General features: G+C 53.2%; 11 protein-coding genes across 11 annotated transcripts; 6 read left to right on the forward strand and 5 right to left on the reverse strand.

Moving 5' to 3' along the window:
• Positions 1-20: 20 nt before the first annotated feature.
• Positions 21-815, forward strand: AB675_6850 (uncharacterized protein; the record flags this gene model as incomplete). The annotated part of the gene is made up of 1 exon (XM_018147173.1): positions 21-815. The coding sequence occupies one exon, from the start codon at positions 21-23 to the stop codon at positions 813-815; it is 795 nt and encodes a 264-aa protein (XP_018003201.1).
• A 189-nt stretch (positions 816-1,004) lies between these two features.
• AB675_6851 (Translocation protein SEC62) lies at positions 1,005-2,306 on the reverse strand (the record flags this gene model as incomplete). Its single annotated transcript, XM_018147174.1, has 2 exons — positions 1,005-1,831; positions 1,910-2,306. The coding sequence occupies 2 exons, from the start codon at positions 2,304-2,306 to the stop codon at positions 1,005-1,007; spliced, it is 1,224 nt and encodes a 407-aa protein (XP_018003269.1).
• Positions 2,307-2,707: 401 nt separating this feature from the next.
• Positions 2,708-4,591, forward strand: AB675_6852 (Maintenance of telomere capping protein 6; the record flags this gene model as incomplete). Its single annotated transcript, XM_018147175.1, has 1 exon — positions 2,708-4,591. One exon carries the CDS (start codon positions 2,708-2,710, stop codon positions 4,589-4,591), a length of 1,884 nt encoding a protein of 627 aa, XP_018003328.1.
• Positions 4,592-5,187: 596 nt separating this feature from the next.
• AB675_6853 (uncharacterized protein) lies at positions 5,188-6,099 on the forward strand (the record flags this gene model as incomplete). Its single annotated transcript, XM_018147176.1, has 1 exon — positions 5,188-6,099. One exon carries the CDS (start codon positions 5,188-5,190, stop codon positions 6,097-6,099), a length of 912 nt encoding a protein of 303 aa, XP_018003401.1.
• Positions 6,100-6,759: 660 nt separating this feature from the next.
• Positions 6,760-9,603, reverse strand: AB675_6854 (Elongation factor 2; the record flags this gene model as incomplete). Its single annotated transcript, XM_018147177.1, has 7 exons — positions 6,760-6,984; positions 7,008-9,002; positions 9,052-9,166; positions 9,214-9,320; positions 9,460-9,471; positions 9,522-9,555; positions 9,587-9,603. 7 exons carry the CDS (start codon positions 9,601-9,603, stop codon positions 6,760-6,762), a joined length of 2,505 nt encoding a protein of 834 aa, XP_018003466.1.
• A 622-nt stretch (positions 9,604-10,225) lies between these two features.
• On the reverse strand, positions 10,226-10,990 carry AB675_6855 (Acyl-CoA dehydrogenase family member 10; the record flags this gene model as incomplete). Its single annotated transcript, XM_018147178.1, has 1 exon — positions 10,226-10,990. One exon carries the CDS (start codon positions 10,988-10,990, stop codon positions 10,226-10,228), a length of 765 nt encoding a protein of 254 aa, XP_018003529.1.
• Positions 10,991-11,323: 333 nt separating this feature from the next.
• AB675_6856 (60S ribosomal protein L14-B) lies at positions 11,324-11,819 on the forward strand (the record flags this gene model as incomplete). Its single annotated transcript, XM_018147179.1, has 2 exons — positions 11,324-11,449; positions 11,505-11,819. 2 exons carry the CDS (start codon positions 11,324-11,326, stop codon positions 11,817-11,819), a joined length of 441 nt encoding a protein of 146 aa, XP_018003229.1.
• Positions 11,820-13,755: 1,936 nt separating this feature from the next.
• On the forward strand, positions 13,756-14,361 carry AB675_6857 (uncharacterized protein; the record flags this gene model as incomplete). Its single annotated transcript, XM_018147180.1, has 1 exon — positions 13,756-14,361. One exon carries the CDS (start codon positions 13,756-13,758, stop codon positions 14,359-14,361), a length of 606 nt encoding a protein of 201 aa, XP_018003138.1.
• A 486-nt stretch (positions 14,362-14,847) lies between these two features.
• Positions 14,848-16,681, reverse strand: AB675_6858 (Sugar transporter STL1; the record flags this gene model as incomplete). The annotated part of the gene is made up of 6 exons (XM_018147181.1): positions 14,848-15,091; positions 15,171-15,550; positions 15,607-15,993; positions 16,084-16,190; positions 16,280-16,558; positions 16,609-16,681. 6 exons carry the CDS (start codon positions 16,679-16,681, stop codon positions 14,848-14,850), a joined length of 1,470 nt encoding a protein of 489 aa, XP_018003202.1.
• A 1,270-nt stretch (positions 16,682-17,951) lies between these two features.
• On the forward strand, positions 17,952-19,043 carry AB675_6859 (uncharacterized protein; the record flags this gene model as incomplete). The annotated part of the gene is made up of 1 exon (XM_018147182.1): positions 17,952-19,043. One exon carries the CDS (start codon positions 17,952-17,954, stop codon positions 19,041-19,043), a length of 1,092 nt encoding a protein of 363 aa, XP_018003271.1.
• Positions 19,044-19,329: 286 nt separating this feature from the next.
• Positions 19,330-21,366, reverse strand: AB675_6860 (Lactose permease; the record flags this gene model as incomplete). Its single annotated transcript, XM_018147184.1, has 8 exons — positions 19,330-19,461; positions 19,523-19,615; positions 19,669-19,916; positions 19,969-20,145; positions 20,246-20,704; positions 20,754-20,888; positions 20,934-21,246; positions 21,298-21,366. 8 exons carry the CDS (start codon positions 21,364-21,366, stop codon positions 19,330-19,332), a joined length of 1,626 nt encoding a protein of 541 aa, XP_018003287.1.
• Between the last annotated feature and the right edge of the window lie 160 nt (positions 21,367-21,526).

Genomic DNA, 21,526 nt, shown 5'->3' on the forward strand with positions numbered 1-21,526 from the left:
ACCCTTCTCAACCGTCAAACATGCCCTCCACAACCTCGTCACCCTCAATATCCTCCCAAAAACTCGCTTTCCTCAACCAGCAAACCCGCCTCCTCCAGACGCCCCTCACTACCACCCAACTCCCAGACCCAACCCAACTGCCCCCCAAAGTCCTCGACAAGGCTATCAAAGACACCAACGCCAAACTCGCTACCCACAACCGGACCCACTTCAGCGCACAAGCCCAACAACATGTAGCGGAGCAGATCGAGACGCTATATTGGAATCGTGTTCATGAGGAGCGGGACCTCTTGCTACAACAGCAGGGCGCTGACGGAGAGGGAGCGCTGGGTGCTGAGACAGCTATACGGCGGGACATCAGTCTTCTTGTGGAGGATGTGGAGGACGTGCAAAGGCTGCTACCACAACGGTGGAAAGATGTCGTGCTACGAGATGCTGGGGACAGCGAGGAGGAAATCGAGCAGCAAGACGATGGAGATGAAGACGCTGCAGCGTTCGAGAAGCTACGCGCACAACTCCTTACCCTAACACAACAACGACGGGATGCACAGCAGAGATTGAAGCGATACAAGCACCTACAAGACCTGCTTCGACCGTATGAGGACGCACAGGAGCACATCCAGCCGAATCTCGTGACCAGAGATGGGGAGCTGGCGAGGGAGATGGAGAAGCTGCGGTCTCTGCTTGTTAGGGTTGGTGCGAGGATGGGGCAGCACGGTGGAGCGACCGGTCACCGGGAGAGGCCGGAAGAGGAGGAGCAGCCGCAGGCATTGTCGTTTGATCGGCGGCTTGATGTGCTGATGGGCGGAGACTAAAACAGAAGAGCGCTTGCAGACAGAGCAGTTGCGAGAGATACCGTAGATGATCCAATGAAGATACCCAATGAGCGTTTATTACCACAGCGATTCTGCATGGAATGCATGCTATGGATGTCCTCCTCAAAGTGTGCGTCGTTGAAAAGTGTTGTCGCATATGCCATGAAGCTGGATCCAACTTCAGGTCACTCATTCGTCCTCTACCTCCTCCACTGTAGCTTGTCGCCTCGCAACAGCACCACCGGGCGTAGGTGTAGCCTGAGCTCCGGAACTCAAAGCCGTCTTGTTCGCAGTCCCGTTGGTTGTAAGCGTGGCACCATTGGTCGCAGGAGTAGTACCATTCGTGGTAGGCGCAGCGCTATCTGTTGCCGTCGGAGCAGCAGTACCAGCATCAGCACCTTTCTCGCCCGCCGCAGCCTTCTCAGCCCTCGCCTTCTTCCTATTCTTTTTCTTCAACTTCTCCTGCTCTTTCAACTCGTCGCCCCACGCATACAGCGGCTTGAAACTCTCAATGACACCAACATCCTCGAACAGATTCGGGAAGATCCACAGTCCAGGCGGCAGCGGCAATACCGTCAACAGGAATAGTATCAGTCTGACGATACCCAGCCCGAAGAACGCGATCAACAGCCCCATCGCCGCCATACTCACATACCACACCCCTTGCCTCATCATCAGCGGCCACAGCGGGAACATGACCACAGCAATCAGACCCGTGAGCAACAAGGCAGCATACATCTTGGTCTTCCAATTTGAGCCCTCGTATACCCACATGTAGTACATATTATCCTCAAACATCTGTTGGTGCACAACTTCGACATCCCACTGGCCCTTGACGCGCTTGGGGTCTTTCTTGGCGGGTTTGGCGTGGTTATGGCCTTTGTGTGGATCAGTCTTGTCGACGCGGAGGGCGAGCATGGATAGAGGGAGGAGTTGGAGGGCTTTGAGGGCGTCGTCGCGGTTGGAGACGGTAGGGAGGAGGGCGTCTTTCTTTTGCGCTTTTGTGTAGCGTCGGACTGGAGGGCTCGAACTGCTCGTTTCACTGTGAGAGAGCATTAGTCAGACGTGAACATATAGGGTGGCAGCAGTCTTACCCTTGAACATATCCTTGCGCTGGCCCTTGAAGAGGACAACTCTCGTCTTAAGGTCCTGCTTCCTAAGGAATCGCGCCACAGCAAGGGCATCAGGCTTCGCTTCGACTTGACCTGTAATGTCGACTTGTTGTGTCTGCTGCTTTGGCTGTCCACCCTGTTGCTGCTGCGCCTGCTGCTGCTGTTGCCGCTGCATTTGTTCCTGGTGTTCTCTCTGCTTTCTCTGGATGAACTCCTGCGGCGTAATGCCGAGTTTCTGTGCCTCTTGCATGATCATGTTTCTTTGCTCTTCTTGGAATTGTTGAAACGTCATGCCGCGTCGTGCGGCTTCGGCTTTGGCGGCTTCTATTTGCGCTTGCATTTGCGCTTTGATGTGGGGAGGGGGTTCATTGGCAGCCATGGCGGCGGCTTTGAAGTCGTGAGGCGGCAGTGTTGTTTACCGAGATCGATGTTGAGAACGTGTTTTACAGAAGGCAAGGAAGGAGCGGATGACGATGAATTGCAAATCAACTACAAGTGCAAAGAAGATGACAAGTGGTCTTGGACATGGTGACAACTTTCCGCCCTGGAATCTTTAAATAAAGGCGACCGACGTACTCCACTCTCCACCCTCAGCCTCAAGCCTTGGCCTTAGACCTCCCATCCATGGATGCATTTCCGTCACCATCACTACATCGGCTTCCATAATTAACAGCTTCCCGGGCCACAAGCTATTAGGAAATGGGCACTTACAATTGGACATAGCGTGAACGACCTGCATTGATGAAGATATAGGCATGGCTAAGCGACGACCTATGCGTGATGTCCTATACGTACCAGCCAAGTGATGGCGCGTCGCCGGACGACTTCTGGGGCCCAAAGTTCCTCTCCAATAGAGACATCACTGGCCAGGCTCCCATCGACAAAGCGGTCTTCCCCGGCATATATCTCACCAAGGCCTGCTTCTCGGATGGCACCTACAATGGAGACTCGTTCCAGACATGCTTCTCGAATCTACTGGCAATAGGCTTCAGAAGATTCGTAATTGATCTGTACTGGAGCGTTGGGAGTCAACAATTCCAGTTATGTCCGGCTTCGATACCTCAGGTCGCAAACGACACGAGTGAGGATGCTGTCACGAATTCCTCTCAGCGCTCTCCACAGCTGCTGCGGAGGTTCGAGTTGGGTCTGGACCGCCGGCAAACTGAAACGATCAGTGACAACTCGACTTCGGCATCGACTGCATCCGAGGATGTCTCGACCTCCGATATCCCGACCTCAACTTCATCTACCGAGTCTGCGCAGCCGACTGTCAGTGAAGACGACGACGGCATGGTGGTGCTAGGTCCCTATCGATGCACCGATGGTCTTACGGTGGAAGCTATTGTGGACGTGATGCATCAATACATCGACGACAGCTCCGACCCGCAAGCCGCCACGTTGCAGATCTTGGAATTCAACCTGAACAGCGCTTCTTCCGCTAGCGATCCGGGTGGCCCACCACAGAATGTAACATCTGAAGAATTGCCAGGAGACACAGCATCTGTCGGCTACACGTTCTGGAAAGATCTTGGTTCTCAGATCTACCGTCCTGGAGACCTCATCTCTGACCGCTCGAACCTCAATCTGTCGTGGTATCAGGTGAAGAGCGCTGATCGTCTGCCCATGACAGGCTACTACAACATCGAGAAGGCTGCAGACGGAGTTGTGTCGACAGATGATGGCTGGCCAAGCGAATTGTACCTGCTTTTGAACTCTCTTCAACGTGTCCTACTAGTTTGGGGTACAATAGGGTCCGAGATGGATGCCTACGATCTCGAGGGTGATGCATCCTATGTGTTTCCCCAAGGTTCCCTCTCAGCTCCTCGAAAGATAAAACAATCCGACACTGGAGAAATCACGTCAGGTTGCTTCTACAGTGACGATACCACAAGTGTGTCGCGGGTCAACAATACCTGGGCGATGGCAACAATAGATCAGAGCAGTACGGCCCTCCAGTCGGCCTTTCCACGTAATATGACTTCGTGCGGAATTGAACCTATTCTCAACACGACCTTGGACGACACCAGCGCAGAAGACGATTATAATCCGTACAGAGCATTCACTGAGTCGATTGTCCTCGGTTGGGCGCCCGGTGAGCCAGTGAATACGTCCTCCCCAGGCGTTAGTGATGACGAAGACAATGATCAATTTCGATGCGTTGTCATGGACTCCTCCGACGCCTACCGCGGGTCGTGGAAGGTGGTCAACTGCCAAGGCAACTACCGTGCAGCATGCCGTGTAGACGGAGAACCCTTCAGATGGCGCCTCTCGAACGATGAGATAATATACAGCGGTGCTCCAGAAGCTTGTCCCGAAGGCAGCAGCTTCGACGTCCCTGTGACGCAACTGGAAAACAGGTTTCTACACGAGCATGTTCTGAATGAGACTTCCAGGCGGCGAATCTCAGACATTATCTGGATCAACCTGAACTCTTTATCATCCGATAATTGCTGGGTCACGACTGGACCAAATGGTGATTGCAGATATCAAGCCACCGCAGATGAGGAGCGCAATAGAAACGTCTTGATTCCGACAATTGGGGCTCTGATCATTCTTATACTTACTGTGCTGACCATTTTGGTCAAGTGCAATGTCAATCGGCGCAACAACCGCAAGCATCGCATTGGACCCGGTGGATGGGAATACGAAGGTGTCCCGTCGTGAGCTTCCCGGTCGAAGGTCTCTGCTGACAAGAGCAACTGGGCTACATCCGTCGCCATGAAAAACGCGGCAGCAAAGCAGCAGGATTGCATTTGTCGTTGTTGGCACCGATCGAGGAATACTGCCGCGCATATGATATCGCTGATCATAAATGTACTGGAAATTTCCGGCCCGGCTCAAATACAGCCCGTGCTCGGAGACTTCAATTATGCAGCATTTTGCCTGTTCCATCACCAAAAGGCTCCCCACATGCCCCACTTCGATCCCCCAACGACACCACTCTGCCGATGCAGCACGGAATTGGGAAGCACACACTGGTCGTCGTCGTGCACGGGGATCGGATGGGCGTTTGGGCTGTGCATATTGGTAAGAGGGTTTGCGGCCGGCGCAATAGCACGCCATAATTTGGTGCAAACACGACTGGGAGGAACGAACTCAAAATTCTACACTTGTATTAAGTATTAATGTATAGTTATAACCCAGCACTTACGGCCGTGCCTCTATCCATAAGCAAGCCTCCAGCAAGATATATCTAACAGACGACAACCTATCCAGCTTCAGAAACTTACCTACCACCCATTGGCTTCCATACCAACACTATGTCCTCGAAACCAGTAAAAGTAGCAGTCGCCGGCGCCGGCCAACTCGGCCTGCCCATCGTCAAGGCCCTGCTCGCCGCCAACCACCCCGTCCTCGTCCTCAGCCGCTCCACACCCAAAGACCTCCCCAAGTCCGACCTGCTCTCCGTCGCCCAGGTCGACTACACGTCCAAGACCTCCATCGAACCCCACCTAAAGGACGTCCACACCCTAGTCAGCACCCTCGGCTCCCTCGCCATCGATGCCCAAGGCCCACTAATCGACGCCGCCTACGCCGCCGGCGTCTCCCGCGTCATCCCCTCCGAGTTCGGCTGCGACACCCACCACCACCTCGCCGCCACATTGCCCGTCTACGCCGGCAAAGTCGCCGTGCAGAAGCAGGTCGAGGCGCTGGCAGCGAAGTCAGAGGGAAAGTTCAGCTGGACGATCATCCACAACAACGCCTTCCTGGACTCGGGCTTGACGAATGGATTTATTGCAAATGTGCCCGAGAAGAAATTGGTAAGGTATGATGGCGGGGACGTGCCGTTTGCTGCGACGCGGCTGGGTGTAATTGCGGATGCGATTGTTGGCGTGCTGAGTAACCTTGGGGCGACGAAGAACAAGAGTTTGAAGATCCAGGATGTAAGGACTACCCAGAACGAAATCCTTGAGATTCTGGGCGGGAAGGACGGGTGGGAGATCGAGGAGTTCGATACCAAGAAGGATCGCGAGGACGGGTTCAAGGAGTTACAGGAGAAAGGGAAGGATGCGAATTTTGGGAAGATTATGCTCGGACAGATTAGGGGGGCGGCGTTTGCGGAGGGGTGGGGGGCGGACTTTGGGGAGCGGGCACCGGACAATGAGTTGGTGGGGATTAAGGAGATGGGGAAGGGGGAGTGGGAGGAGTATGTGAGGAGTTTCGCGAAGTAGGCGAGACGTAGGTCTGGCTAGGTTGGGAGAGATTATAGTGAATACACAGAACTTTGGCTTTGACTGGGCGGAATTAGTATAGTGCGAGCTAACAGAGGTACACGGAGACCAGACGGCAAGGTAGAAAGACAAGTTGACACCTCCTACCGTATCGCCTTAATTCAGCATGAATCATGCGAATTCCCACGAGGTGTGGCATGAAGTCGGATCAAGCTCTGTAATCATCTCGCAGCAATCAAGTGAGCTGGAATGACGACCACTCTTTTTCTCGATTCTATTCATTCTCAAGTGTTCTATCTGCCTATTGCTTTTGCGGTCGTTTTCTTGAGGTTGACAGCATGTCTAGAACAGCCACAACACACTTCGTTATCGACGTCGTATCATATCGTTCTCTCCTTCACCCGTTCCTCCTTTGATATGCAATGCTAGGGAATCTGCCGAAAGATAATTTTCAGAAAGGAGAAGAGAACTGATCGTGGCTCAAGAGAGGGTCGTCAAGCGGTCAGACATGTATTCATCTCAGCCGGACTTCGACCTAGAAGCACGCCATTCCTCCTCGCCGTCCACATCAGACCATGCACAGGATCGTCGACACAGACGACATAGACATTCTGCCCTTCGTCCTTTGCATATTTTGATTGATTTGAGCTCTGAGCGTCTCTACAACTTGTCGTAGTAGTTCTCGTATCCCGGCACAACCTCCTTGAGACCCTTGCGGATACGCATCTTGGTGACGACCTGGCCAGGCAAGCTGTCGGCCTTGAGCGGGCTGCCACCAGGCAGGATTTGCCAGTGATCGAACACCATCTGTGGGAAAGCTTGACCAGACGTAGCGGCACGTAGATCAGCGTTGAAGCCGAACGACTCCATGACTGGCAGGTAAGCCTTGACAGTGAACAATGGCGTACCAATCTCTGCTCCTCAGAGAAGACGTGGCCACGACGGCGAGTGAGCACACCGTAGATACCACCCATCGCCTGCTCAGGCACCTGAATCTCGCAAAGGAAGACAGGCTCCATCAAGCCGGGGTCGGCAAGAAGGGTTGAGGCGTACAGGACACGTCGTGCCGTTGGGATGATCTGACCTCCACCACGGTGAATGGCATCGGCGTGTAGTGTAACATCCATGACGTTGAAGCGAATACCACGCATTGGCTCCTCACCGACGGGACCTTCGCGAGTGGCCCACTGGAAGCCGGAGAGGAAGGAATCCTTGATTTCGTTCAGGTATTGCACGGCCTTGGTCTGGTCAACGAGCAAGTTGGGACCGGTCGTATCTGGACCGAAGCCCCAGATCTTGCGAGCATCGGTAACATCCCATTCGTAGTCGTCAGCCAAAACGCGGGCACGAGTCTTGAAGTCGTCACGCGGGTTGATTTTGCCAGCCTCGATAGCGTTGGCGACCTCTTCACCGAGAGGCTCAGCGATAACGTAGAGACGGTTGTGCTTGTTGGGTGACTTCGACAGAGCAGTCATGCTGGATTTCTCGCTCACCGTCTCACGGTACGAGACGACGGGGTCGGAGATCTTGAGTGGCACACCGGCGTGGTCTTCCTCCAGATCCTTCAGGCAGATTTCCAAGTGCAGCTCACCGGCTCCAGCAACAATGTGGTCACCAGATTCGTTGATGCTGCAGACGACGCAGGGGTCGGATTTTGAAAGACGCTTGAGACCTTCGACCAGCTTGGGCAGATCGTTGGCGTTCTTGACTTCGACTGATCGCTGCACGACAGGTGAGACGGAGAACTTCATGACCTTCAGGTTGTGGGCGGTTTCGGAGGTGGTAAGAGTACCAGACTTGAGCAGGAACTGGTCGATACCGACGAGACCGACGATGTTTCCGGCAGGCATGTCCTCGATTGGCTCGACGGTCTTGCCCATCATGAGAACGGTACGCTGGATAGCCTTGATGAACAAGTCTTCCTTCTTTCCGGGAACGTAGTTGGGGCCCTGAATGCGGACCTTCAGACCAGAGCGGACAGTGCCAGCGAAGACACGACCGAAAGCGTAGAATCGACCCTTATCGGAGGTCGGCACCATCTTGGAAACGTAAAGCATGAGATCGGCTTTGGGGTCGCAGTCGCGGATACCAATGCAAGCCGCGTCATCGGCAGGACCCTCGTACAGAGTCTCGGCACGATACTTCTGAGCAGTGACTGGAGATGGCAGATGGATAACCATCATCTCCATCAGAGCATCAGCGGCAGGCAAGAACTTGCGCATGACAGTCTTGAGCAGGCCCTTGCCAGGCTGCTCCTTCTCCTCGGAGGTGATCTTGATGTCGAGCTTACCGGCCAAGGTCACAACATCGTCCACCTTCCCCTTCATGAACGCATCGAAGATCTTGAAAATGGGATCCAGAATGAACTGATTGAAGGCACGTTCCGAGCCTTCAGCGGTCTTGGTCCACTTCTTGGTCTTTGGGTTGAAGAAGTTGTCGCCCCACAGACGCTCCATCATCTTGCTCTTGTCAACACCAAACTTCTTGGCATATCGGACGGCAAATTGACGGATGGTGAAAGCCCAGCCGTGTAGACCAGAGCCGAAAGCAACGGTACCCTTCTCAGGGTAGACTGAGACATCACCGAGAGCCTTGTCGAAGTAAGTGGCGACGATGACGTTTACAGACTCGATCGTTCTTGAGAAAGATTGGTAGAGATCTTCCTTCTCGACCTGGAGTTCCAGGAGAGCGCGATCGACCTTGTTAATAATGACAACAGGCTTGATACGCTCACCGAGCGCCTGTCGGAGGACAGTCTCGGTCTGGACGCAGACACCTTCGATGGTGTCCACAACCACTAGGGCACCGTCAGTGACACGGAGGGCGGCAGTGACTTCTGACGAGAAATCGACGTGACCTGGTGAATCGATCAAGTTGATCAAAAAGTCATTGCTCTCGGTTTTCTGGAATTTGTCAGCTTAGAATCTCACGATAAGTGGTGTGCCGTCGCACCTGTGGGATATCCTTGATATCTTCTGGATCTGGGAGATGGGCGTACAGGGAGATGGCAGTTGACTTGATAGTGATGCCACGCTCCTGCTCGTCCTTTCTCGTGTCGGTGAAGCGGCTACTACTGTCAGTATGTGTCTCTTTCTCTCCTTCTTCGCCACTTACGCTTCACCGGCTTTAGCTGCGGAGATAATACCAGCTCTCTGAACGAGGGAATCGGTGAGTGTAGATTTGCCGTGGTCGACGTGTGCGATGACGGACATGTTTCGGATCTGTCATTTGTCAGTGACGCTGTCGCGCTGACGGTCGAGGACCTCGCTGCCGTCGACTCGAGATCAATTGACGTGGATGTGAAACAATGGCTTCGACTTCTCGAGCGTCGGCTGAGGGTTTCTCTTGGGTGTTACTCACGTTGGTGGGTTTCTGTTGACATGTTAGTGCACCATTGAGGCCTTAGAGACGGTTTTACTTACGTTCATGAGTTCGCGGATCTCCTCCACGGTAAAGCTGTCGCCATCGATTAGTATCAGATCACTACTTGTCGCCGGAGGACATGGAGGGGCACGCACTTGACCATGATTGCGGTATTGAGTAGCGAACCGACTTAAAATTGAAAGGGCGCTCTCTTGAGCTGTTTGCGTACGTGCAGCGACGTAAAGCTGCGATGCGGAACGAATGCAAGATGAAAAATAGCAGTGGCTTGGACTTTACTGAAGGAGGGGTGGTAGATTTTCTGTGGATATCAACGAGCCTTGGCGCCATCCATCGGTGTTGCCCCACGAAGGATTCACGAGCCAGTCGCTTCACCGCTACACCACGAGTGACTCAAATTATTGCTAGCGTTGAGTCATGATCCATATAAGAACAGCCCAGAGCCTTCCTCACTTGATTGAAACACACTGCTAGCAACCCAAAATCGGCGGCGACACACTCGATGATGCTGACCAACACGGCATGACTCTTCGCCTCATTCCGTGCAGCGTAGGGTATGAGCACCGTGTCTCAAGCAGCTGAGCCCATGAGTCGCAGTGCGACTGCCATAATTAACGTGGCTCTCGTGCCTCAGAAGTGTGAATATGCAAGTACTACCAAGGCTCAATACCAACTTCGTCGACACTATTTGTCCGAAGCTACTTAGTATCTACTGCTCGTACATCTAATTCCAGGCTTGCCAACATCACAATCTAGCTTTGGCTGGCTCCTCTAACAATTGCAGTCCAGTCTTCTCTTCTAGCTGCTTGACAGCGTCCTTCGTCTTGCCCAGGAAGACTCGTATCGTCTGGAAGCCAACCTTCTTCCCTGTTTTCAGGTTCTCGCCGATGTCATCCACAAACACAATGTCCTCAGGCTGGATATCGCTGCCCCACCGGTCTCGAATCTGACCCAGCGTATAGTCATATATGTCACGATTCGGTTTCCGCATCCCAATGTGTGCACTGCTCACAAAGATCTCAAACACATCTCTCACATCGTCGTCTCCTGTGCGATTATTGAACTCGTGGCCGTCCGGAAAGACAGTGGTGTTGGACATCGCCGCAAGGTGGAATTGACCAGATGCCTTCAGCTTCTTCAGCGCTGGATACATGTAAGGATCATTGACTCGGGCGGTGCTCATCATCGTCCAGTACAGCTTTTCTGTGTCAATGTTGGGAATCTCCTTAGGCTCGCTCGTCGTGTTGAGCCTCTCCTTGTGAAACTTTGCCCAGATGTCCCTCCTCTCAAGATCTGCCTTCCACGCCTTCATGAAGTGCTCATCGTTCTTGATCTCACCACGCTCGAGCTTGTGCCACGATCCATGTGGTGTTAGCTCTCTGATGCCGAAGTTGATGTAGCCGACTGGTATGTTCTGCTCCTTCTCGTAGTCTAAGATAGCCTGGAACGGTGATACAACGCACACCCCACCGATATCGAACAGCAGCACTCTCGGCCGCTGGCTGGGCATGTTCGTGGCGACTAGGTAGCAAACAACGCACTAGATTATATTTCTGTGCGTCCTACAATTCCAAAAGTTGGACAGGGTATCAGTCCAAGATGTAAATTATCGATTCTCAATTGCTCTTGATCCGCGAAGGAGCCTCGGTAGTCGGAATCCCAGGGCCGCCTCGTCGCTGCAAGTTGAGGTCGTTTGTGATTGGTCAGCTGGCCACTGCACTCTGCGATCTCCAATGCCAAGCGCACGCAACTTTTTAGCCCGAGTCCGCTTCGACCACACACTTCTAAGTTGCGACGAACATTATCGACGACCACACCAAAACGCCGTTCCGACACAGTCGCCATGTCTTCGATCGAAATCGGCGAGGCCAGCTGGCTCTACGTTCAACAAGGACGTGTTCTCGTCATCCGTCAAGGCCCCTCAGCCACGAAATGGGCTTCAATCGTCGAAATCGTCGACCAACATAGAGTACGGCTTCCAGACGAACCTGAGACCATTCGCAGGACTGACAATGTTGTTCTAGGTACTCGTCGATGGTCCCTCCTCCAACAAAGAATACGCCGCACCCCGACAAGTCCTCCCCATCTCCGCAGTCACCCTCACCAAGATCGTCATCGACAAGCAGCCACGGTCCGTTGGCACTGGTGCGCTTCGCAAGCTCTGGGAGGCCCAAAACATCGACGAGAAGATCGCCGATAACACACATGCCAAGAAGCGCGTTCAACAACAAAAGCGATCAAACCTGTCGGATTTCGAGCGATTCAAGGTCATGCGGTTGAAGAAGCAGGCGAGATTCGAGGTAAAGAAGGCGGCTGCTAAGATCAAGGCTTCGGCATAGATGCGCTCGATGTGTTTTGCAGCGGATGAGGCGGTCGACTGGCCATCATCGACATGATGTGCGCAGGTTGACAGATCATGGGCTGGCGTTCGTACCATGCACAGCTGAGGTCCACAACGTGCTTGAGGTTTAGGGCACACTACTAGACCGGTACTGCAGCAATTTTCCAGAAATGAACAACAAATTCAAAAGGAATCCTTGAATCTGACACATTGACCACTGCTGCCGGCTTGGAACTTTAGGAGGTCACATCGTGTCTGAGGGCATGCTGAAGTCCACCCGCCTTGAAGTGACCCTAGCGTCAATGCGCGACCGGTTCAGCAATTGACACGCTGAGGTCTGCGTTGTTCACGGGGTCTACCTAGGGCTATATCAGTCCACCGCTTCGTACGAAACACAGATGTTGAACGAATCCTGTTTCTCTGCCACGATTCAGCCGTCCCCGTTGACTTGCAGGTCCGTTGTTGGGAAGCAAAGCATGAGGTAAGAACGAAGATGACCTGGAGCGGAGCCAGCACCACGAGGCTGGAACCTGCACATTTCACGCATACTAGTATATGTTGAGTCCGCAGCAGGCTCGGACCAGCTCTACTGATGTGGCCACAGGTGCCCGACGCTCCTTAGCAAGACTCACCAGATCTCGTACACCTCGTTGGCGATCTCCTGTAATCTCTAAGGAAGGCAAAGTTCCTGCCACCTTCCAAGAAAGGCCGCATGAGAGACCTCAATTAATGCCGCCTCACGGCGTCCCACGCATGAGTTGACGTCTTGAGAGCTGACGCTGCGGCACGTCAGGAAATCAGTCACAATCTAAAAGTTGCATCGTCAATACCGCATAATCTCCACCTTACAATACACCCTCGATCGATTGACGGTCACCAACAACGCATTGGCAGTAGCGGTCAGATCCCAAAGCGTGCCATGCTACTCGTTTCACACCAGACTTGGCCTCAAGGACTCGAGCAGTGGCTCAGGCACAATCTTCCCCGAGGCAGAGTAGCCAAGTGAACAACGATGGAGCCCGTCGAACGTACAGCTTGGGTGTAGTTGGGATGAACACTGCGCCTCAATCTCGAACACTGCTCGAACGATCACAAGCAAGCAACAATCATGCCCATCCAATTGGCAATGCCTTCATCTCGCGTGGTGACGTCCCACGAAAGTGAATCCAAGATTGAACGAGGAATCATGACAATCAAAAGCCGGTAGCTTGCTGTGGCGTCTCGACCTCCCAGCATTGTGGCTCAGAGGTCAGCCACGCCTGGAGTCCCCACAATTCGGCTTACGAAATCGAGATCACTACCCTACCACTACTGCTAATCGCGTCTCTTCATCACTGCTGAACATGCAAATCAACTAAGGTGATGGCACTGAGCTCATTGCTCTCAGTTCACAGGATCATTACCCCCGCGAAGGCTATGTCGATGATAGTAAGCACGAATCCGGCACACCAACAGCCGTGCCTCACAGTTGCCAGGCTTCGCCAAATCAAACGCCTCTCAAGTCTTCGCCCCTGGCATCCCTGTCGTTATTGGTGTCACTCAAAGAACTTGCGACGATCTCTTCCAAGCCCCAGGCAGTGGGCAGGAAAAATGATGCCATAGGTTGTTTCCTCGTGACAAGCCCCCAACGCGCGTTCCTACCATGCTTGACGGTGAGCCACTGTGAGTTTGACAACGAGCCACATGATCAAATTATCTTGGATGACTCTTGCCAATTTCTTGTCTCGTCTTTGTTGGACTTCGCAGGAATCGCGTTTGCAATCCGTCACCTTGCACAAGAGCTATCGCCTTCTCGACGCCTTGCCCTACTGATCATCAGCGCAACGCGTTTGCTGTGCCAGAGGCTTTCCCAAGGTTGCAAACGTCGCGAAACCCGCCATAGCCTCAAGAAGAAAAAACCGAAAGCTCGGCCGACACTCTGAACAACCTCAACCATGCCTTTCCCCGACCTAGCACTCATCCCCCTCTACGGCCTCGCCCTCCTCTTCTCCATCATCGAGCTCGGCATCAGCGCCTATGCAGTTTCTCTATGGGACGACAACCGCTTCACGCGCAACCACACCCCCTCCGAGTACTCCTTTCTCCTTTTCGCCTCCATCTGGACGATTTTGGCCCTCGTAGTCGTAGGCCTGCTGGATTTCCTCCGCCATGGCCGGTATAGCTGGCTGGGCTGGGCGGTCTTGGGGCTCAACTTTGTAACGTGGATCTTCTGGTTGAGCGGGTTTGCGGCGCTGGCAGCGTTCTTTGGTGGGACGGCGACGGGCACAGCAGGGGCGTTGCTGGCTTTTGCGGTTATGCTTTGGTACGTCATTATCTGGCGCTCTGCTCATAGAGCCCGCCCTGGTCCTGTCACCTATGTGGAAGATTCGAATTTGACGCTGACACATTTGACCCCTAACAGGCTCATCTTCACGGCGATTCTCATACTAAACGCCTTGACCGCCTTCAGCGTGCTCAGAAGCGAGCGCCATAGCCACAGGCCGCTGTTCTCGAGGGAAGGGAGGAAAGTCAACTCTGGACCTTCGATGAGCACTGCTTAGCCGCCCTACTGCCAGTAAATCGGACAGCGCGTCTCTGACTCTTGGATCGGGGCGGGCTTTTGAGAAGGGATTGACCCAAGGATGGTTAGTGAGACGGAAACCCGAATCAACGAATTTGTACGACGACTCGGCGTCTATGGTTCTCAGTCTGGAATGCCAAAGAAGACAGCCAGCATAGGCGTGAGCTACTTTTGTTATGTCCAGCGTTATATTCGAGGTTATGGAGTCTTCTGAATTGGCCTGAGCCACGGACGTTATGATACCCCTGTTTGTTTAGTCGACTGTTCGTAGCTACAGCTCAGTGATAGCGTAATTGTTTGATGTATATCATCCTTTGTGCTTTCGTGTCTTCTCATGTAATCCTAGTAGCTTGCACTGACTCCCCGACGGCGCCTTCATCTCGGGTTGCAAATTGTACATACACAACCACCTCACGATAGGTACTCTCATATCCATTTCACAAATGATCCACCATCTCGCCCTTCATCAGTCCTTGGTATGCTCGATCTCCTTGGACTCCTCCTTACCCTCATGCAGCATATGCATCACACCATCATCCTTGGCGAACAGCCTGTCGACGTCTTCTAGCGCAAGCCCCTTCGTCTCTGGGAAGAACAAGTAGATCACGGGCAAGAAGACAAAGTTCAGCACCGCAAAGATAATGTAGAACCTCCACCCGATATTCTGGATACCTGGTGGCGTGATCTGCACCACGACGTAGTTGATAATCCTGCACAGTTGTTAGAGGCGACATGTAGTGGGGGAGATTGGGCCCAGGAGGTGCGGTCCACAAGACTACTTGAACTTACCAGTTCGTTGCAGTCGAGACCGAGCTGCCCATCTGCCGCATCCTCAACGGTAGGATCTCACTCGGATAGACCCACACGGTGGCTTGAAAACCAACAGTGAAAGCACCCAGGTACACAAACAACATGCTGGCGGCAGCGATGCCGCAGCTGTGTTGGATCGGGGTGTTATTCTGGACCTGATAGATGAGAGCGGCTTGGACGGTGAAGACAGCGGCCATGACAAAGATCATGGACAGGAGCAGAGGCTTGCGGCCGAGACGGTCGATTAGGAGCCAGGGAATGAAGGAGGCGACGAAGAACCAGGTGTTCAGGAAGCCGGCCATGAGGCCGGAGAAGTGTTGACTGAAGCCGATGGATTTTTGGAAGAGAGTTCCGGAGTACTGTGGGGTTTGTTAGTCGTGACGGCGTCAGAGAAAAGGCAGGAACCATGACTCACGTAGACGATAGCGTTGATACCACCCGCTTGCTGCATGAACTGGATGCCGCATGCAATGAAGAACCGACGGCGACTAGAGATATTGTCGCTCTTGAGGATCGTGGCCCAAGATCCGGTCTTGATGCTGTTTTGTACTCTGACCACATTCACGATGTCGTCGAACTGTGCTCGGGTCTCTTCTTCAGTATGTCTGTTGTAGTTGACTCTCTGTAGAACTTCCCATGCCTCATCCGAGCGGTCATGAGCGACGAGCCATCGAGGAGTTTCGTCGACTAGGAGAGCTAATCCAAGCATGACGATGAGGAAGACCAGCTGTAGTGCTGTTGGGACCCTCCATGCAAAGCTTTCATCATGGTACGAGAATGCGTAGTCGATCCAGTAGATCAACTATTGCACGTGTTAGAATGGGCCTCTACCGGAGGGGACAGAAGCAGGAGAAAGATGTCTCGCCCAACTCATGTTCAAGAGGACACGTACCATGATGCCGAAGTTCAGCGTGCTCAACTGCATGCACACGTACAAGCCTCGACTAGCCTTTGGCGAGAATTCGGCCTGAAACACAGGGACCGTAGAGTTGTTGATGCCTATAGCGCCTGTTAGAGTGACCATGTACTGGCAGGATCAGAACCAAGAGGCTGCTCCCTGGCTCAAGTTAGGTTTTCAGGGCACGCACCCAGTCCAATGCCAGCAATGACTCTGGCAACGATGATCTGTGCTCGAGAATATGATGTGGCTTGTAGGATAGAACCGATGGCCATGATGACTACTCCAAGGAGAATGCTCTTCCGTCGTCCAAGCTTTTCCCCGACGAAGGCCGTGAAGATGCTGCCAAAGAATGCGCCAACCTCAAGGATGCTGACGATTGTGCCGACCAGGGTCGCATCAGGGTTGTCGAAAGTGTCATTCCACGGTTTGCCGTTGATCAAGTTGCCCATCAATCCATTGTCGTAGCCTGCGATGGGCGTCAGTCATGTATTGCTGAGACGAAAACCAGGAGCGTACCGATCTGCATGAACCCCAAAGCCGTCAGGGCCGTAACGGCTCCGAAGAGCGTGTTTCCTCGAAGCTTGCCCATGTCGCCGCGTGGTCTGCTGCAAATTTGTTGGACGAGACGAGGTACTGTACGATGTCGCTCACACCTATTTGACCTTGGAACGAGGTCCTATCACTCGGAAGTGGAAGTCGTTATATCTACTCAAGTCAACGTGTTCGTCGGTCTTTGGACAAACTTTTATGTCGGCAATTGCTGGTACTAGGAAGGCGATCTGGATTATTGATCGAACATGATCAGCTGGGGCCCGTCTGGGGCCGCTCCGGGGTACAGTGCTGTGTAAAGGATAACGTGGTGGAACTCAAAATTGTGATTGCGTGTCAACCCAAACTTTCCAGGTGGTGCCGACCCCGATTCCAGCTGACCGTGATCCGGCACGCATTATACAGACCTTGAGCCATGATGTCGGCCGCAATGCAGCAATCGCGTCTGGTCGCGGCGAGCTGCGTTAATGTAGCACGGCGTTTGTAGGGAGTAGATCCAATGCCGACGCTAGCAGAGAAGGGATCGATAGCTCTACCAGCCTTGCGCCTTCATTGCTACACCGGGTACTAGGAGACTTGAGCAGTTGCGCCTCATATGATGCGAGCAGCGACAAGGTTGCTGGGAGTCCGAGCAGCTTGGTATCGTCCATCCATGGACATGTCTCAACATTGATACCAAACCTTTGGGGAAAGAAATAAGTCGTGGCTATAGGCGCAAATTATTCAGTGAGTGTTGCCAAATCGTCAAGTCGGCAGATGTCACTAGCGTCGTGTTGCGCACGTGTGATCATTCAGCTCACGAACGGCGCTTTCGCCGACATTGAAGAGATTTGCAAGCTGAAGGAGCCTGCATGTCTCGTGACGTCCGACGAGACTCGATTGGGGTGAGTAGTCGTTCGAGGTCGAATCGATGCTAGAGACTGGGACCGGAATGTCACTATACTTCTTGTGGACTAGTGGAATACGCCCCTGCTACAACGACCTGGACCTCCAGAGCATTGGCCACTATCGACCAGCTTCTTTCGAGTCAAACTTAAAGGTGGCGCACATAGCCATAATCAGACACCGGCTTTAGAAAATCTCATTGCCGATGAGAAGGTACTTCGATAAGCAATTGCCGATGTGCGACCTGGCCTCTGTTGCAGTCAAAGCCCGAGAATAATACTCAAATCATCAGTCGTTGCTGTGTTCTAGACGTAAAAAGCCTCCATAGGCGTGTCCAACAGGTGAGTCTCACGTCCGGACGGCTAGTGGAAAGCTCCTGAGATCGATCGTGGCGCTATACCCCATAATCTCACTCAGACGGAACGATGGCAACGACCAACGCACAGTCGGTCACGTTTACCAAATATCACAATGATTTCGACCGCATCACAGGACCTGAAGCTGCTGGCCAGCTCCTCTGCGAGAGTGGCGATGGCGAGCAGCTCTTTCACGAAGCATGCATATACCACCAAGCCACGAGGAGTGTAATCGTCACGTCAAATCAACTGCCCAACAACACCGCCGGCTACGAAGCCACATCTCATAAGCATATCAAGCTGTATCGAATATTCGATGATAATGATGATGAGGCAGAGCCTGGAAGGTCCCGCTACCAAGAGCTTCTGTTCCCTGGTGTACACTATGCTATGTCTAACGGCGGCGTGAACTACAAACAAGACTCGATTCTGCTCTGCGCTCAAGGCTCACAGAGTGCTGACGATGTCAACGGTATCGTGGCTGTGTCACTGCCCACGCCGCCCTCTGCCGAAGCTCCTGCTCCTGAGGTGATCGTTTCGGACTTCCACGGCATCCCTTTTAACTCCGTGAACGACGTTATTGTCCACCCACACGACCAGTCCATCTGGTTCACCGACCCCTGCTACGGCCACGGTCAAGGCATACGCCCGAAGCCAAGTCTGCCGAACCAGGTCTACCGCTTTTGCACCAAGACCAAAACAATACGCGCCATAGCAGATGGCTTCACAAGACCAAACGGCTTGTGCTTCTCACCTGATCTCAAAGTCCTCTACGTCACGGACACAGGTGCAATTCACGGTTCCAAGGATGTCCCTTTCGACCACGCAGGCCCGTCTCACATCTATGCCTTTGACATCGTTCCGGCAGGCCCCGGCTCCGGCGAGCCAATGCTTGCGAACAAGCGGCTCTTCGCATTCGCACCTGGACGCGTACCAGACGGTATCAAGTGTGACACCATGGGCAATGTGTACTCCGGCTGCCTTGACGGCGTAGAAGTATGGAACCCGGAGGGCGTGCCACTTGGAGTGATCGCAATTGAGGGCGGAGTTGCAAATTTCTGCTTCGGGGAGCAAGGCGTGCTGTATGCTTGCAACGAGACCAGGTTCTGGAAGGTGCAACTCAACAAGGACAAAGTTAGAGGTGCGCTGTTAGGACTGTGAGGGAATACGAAGGTGCTGCTTCAATGCTGAGTTCAAGCTGGCTGGAACGGACAGGCGACGTGTCATCACTGACAGCAGCTCAGTGCTCGCATAGAGCAGAGGTCCAATTAACATCGAGTCAAGAGACTATTTTCACTGCATGGCTTCCCTTGCCTGACAATTGCGCTTTCCCAGTTCGGCCCAGCACAATGTCATTCCCTCCAACATTACGACCATGACTACCATTTCATTACCTGGACAACCATGAGAATGCTTAAGGCAGCTCTCGTGTACAATCGAGAGTGCTTCACATCTGCATGGCAGCAGCATCCTCATCGACAGCAACGACAGTCTTGTCCTCGTTGAGTGCAAGCTTGTGGGTGGCGATTGAGAACTTGACCGGGTTCGGAGCGTTGTAAATGTCGTTAAGTTCCTCAAGCTGCAGCACATATGAATCAGCATACTTGTTGGGCAGACAGAGGGAGAGGGCGATGACTTACGGTGCGTCTGCGTGTCTCAGGGAAGCAGAAGTACGCAACAACACCTTGAGCAGCACACCAGACGATGAAGATGATATATGTCTTCCACGCAATCTGCTTCAAGCAATAGGCCAGGCATAGGTGTTGATGAGGCCAGCAGCATTGACGAAGAAGGACTGGAATGCCATACCCTTCGCACGGATCTCGAAGGACAGGTTCTCGACTGGGTACAGCGACTGCAAAGGTGTGATGTTGAACGAGTACACGATCCCGAATATGAAGATGAAGCCAAGTACAGCGTTCGCAGCGGAGTCGTTGTCATAAACGGCGTCACCGTCCTTGGCGCTTCCTGACACGAGGTGGCTGTTGAGGCTGCCAGCGGCGCCAGTCATGCATATCCAAATGATGCTAGTCCCTGTTCGCTGATTAGCGTGCCTGCACTAGAATCGACTTTTGACGGAACGTACCGAAGAAGCCAGCAAGCATAAGCTTGCGACGACCGAATTTCTCGACGAAGAACGAGCCTACAGTGGCAGCTGCGAACTGAACGCAATTATAGCCCAGGCCGACATTGGTCTTGCCAACCTCAGTGTTGATACCAATGGTATCGAGGACAGCTGCCATGAAGTAGGAAAGAGGACCATCTATAGCATTGATCAGTAAAGGTACTTAGAGCGCGCTCCAGTGCCGGTAGAACGCCCTCTGAACCAGGGTCGAACGCGTTGTGAAGAAAGGGCAACTTACTACCACACCATTGAGAGAAAGCACTGAACCAGCAAGCAACCATGAGTCGGTAGATGCTGGCACGGGTGTTGAACAGTCCACGGTAGTCCCACCAGCGCTTGTCGTAGCTGTCACGCTCAATGCTGGACTCGTACTCAGCGAGCTGGAGCTTGACCCACGCCGAATCGCGATTGCCATTGCCGTGCCACTTGGCCAACATCTTGACAGCAGACTCCTGCTTGCCATGGGCGTAGTACCATCGTGGGGACTCAGGGATGAAGAAAGCAAAACTGAGAATCAAACCCGGGAAGAAGAGCTGGAGCCAGAGCGGCAGGATCCAGGATTGATTGCCCTCGAGTTCAATGCCGCCGCGGGTTGCGCCAGATGCGAGGATCGCGCCGACAAGCCAGGTGCAGTTGCACAACCCAGTGATAACACCACGGAAACGAGGATGCGCAGTCTCGACCACCCAAATCGGTCCTGTTAACTGTCAGCAAGCTTCCATCAGGTCAACGGAAAATGAACTTACCTGCAGCTGCAGCAATGCTGACGCCCCATCCAACGAAGAAACGGCCACCCATGAATTGGCCCTCGGAGGCATTGGTCGAGGTCAATGCCATGATCACAGTTCCAAGAACGATGGCAACGCTACCAATGACCATACCTGTCGATTGTGAGAACATGATGCATGACTTGAATGCAGACTCACCAACACGACGGCCGAAGGTATCAATAGCTGGACCAACGAAAGGAAGCGCGGAGACACCACCAATCTGAAACATGCTGGAGATCAAGCCCGCCCAGATTCCCTTGTTCTCGCCGTTGAAGTGCTTGAGGAAGCGTTTGTTGGCTAGGATACCACCCAGCAGCATAGAGTCGAAGCCGTTCATGGTCTGGCAAAAGAAGCCGACCAGGAGACAAGCGAACAGGATAAGCTGCCGGCCTTCTGTCCACTTTACAGGCTCTTTCAGGAGGGCCTCATTGTAGGCTTCGGAGCCTTTGACCACTTTGACCTCGACGACCTTTCATTCGAAGTCAGAAGTGCACGAGAAAGACTGTTGTATAAGACTTACATTCTTCGCGCGGTCGATGGAATTGACTCGCTCCACATCAGTATCGGGAATCTTCTCAATGGAAGTCATGTTGATGGCAGGGGAGGATAGTAGGACGAAGAATGTGATGAACCCCAGTTGAACTCAAGCAGGCGAGAGGGTATAATATAGACCAGGAGCTGATATCAGTGCATTTCCCACTGCCACAGCCGTCCTGGGCCCGACGTGCTGCCGGGGACCTACAGTGTGT

This window comes from Cyphellophora attinorum, assembly GCF_001299255.1.
Source record: "Cyphellophora attinorum strain CBS 131958 chromosome Unknown Contig5, whole genome shotgun sequence".
Classification (NCBI taxonomy): domain Eukaryota; kingdom Fungi; phylum Ascomycota; class Eurotiomycetes; order Chaetothyriales; family Cyphellophoraceae; genus Cyphellophora; species Cyphellophora attinorum.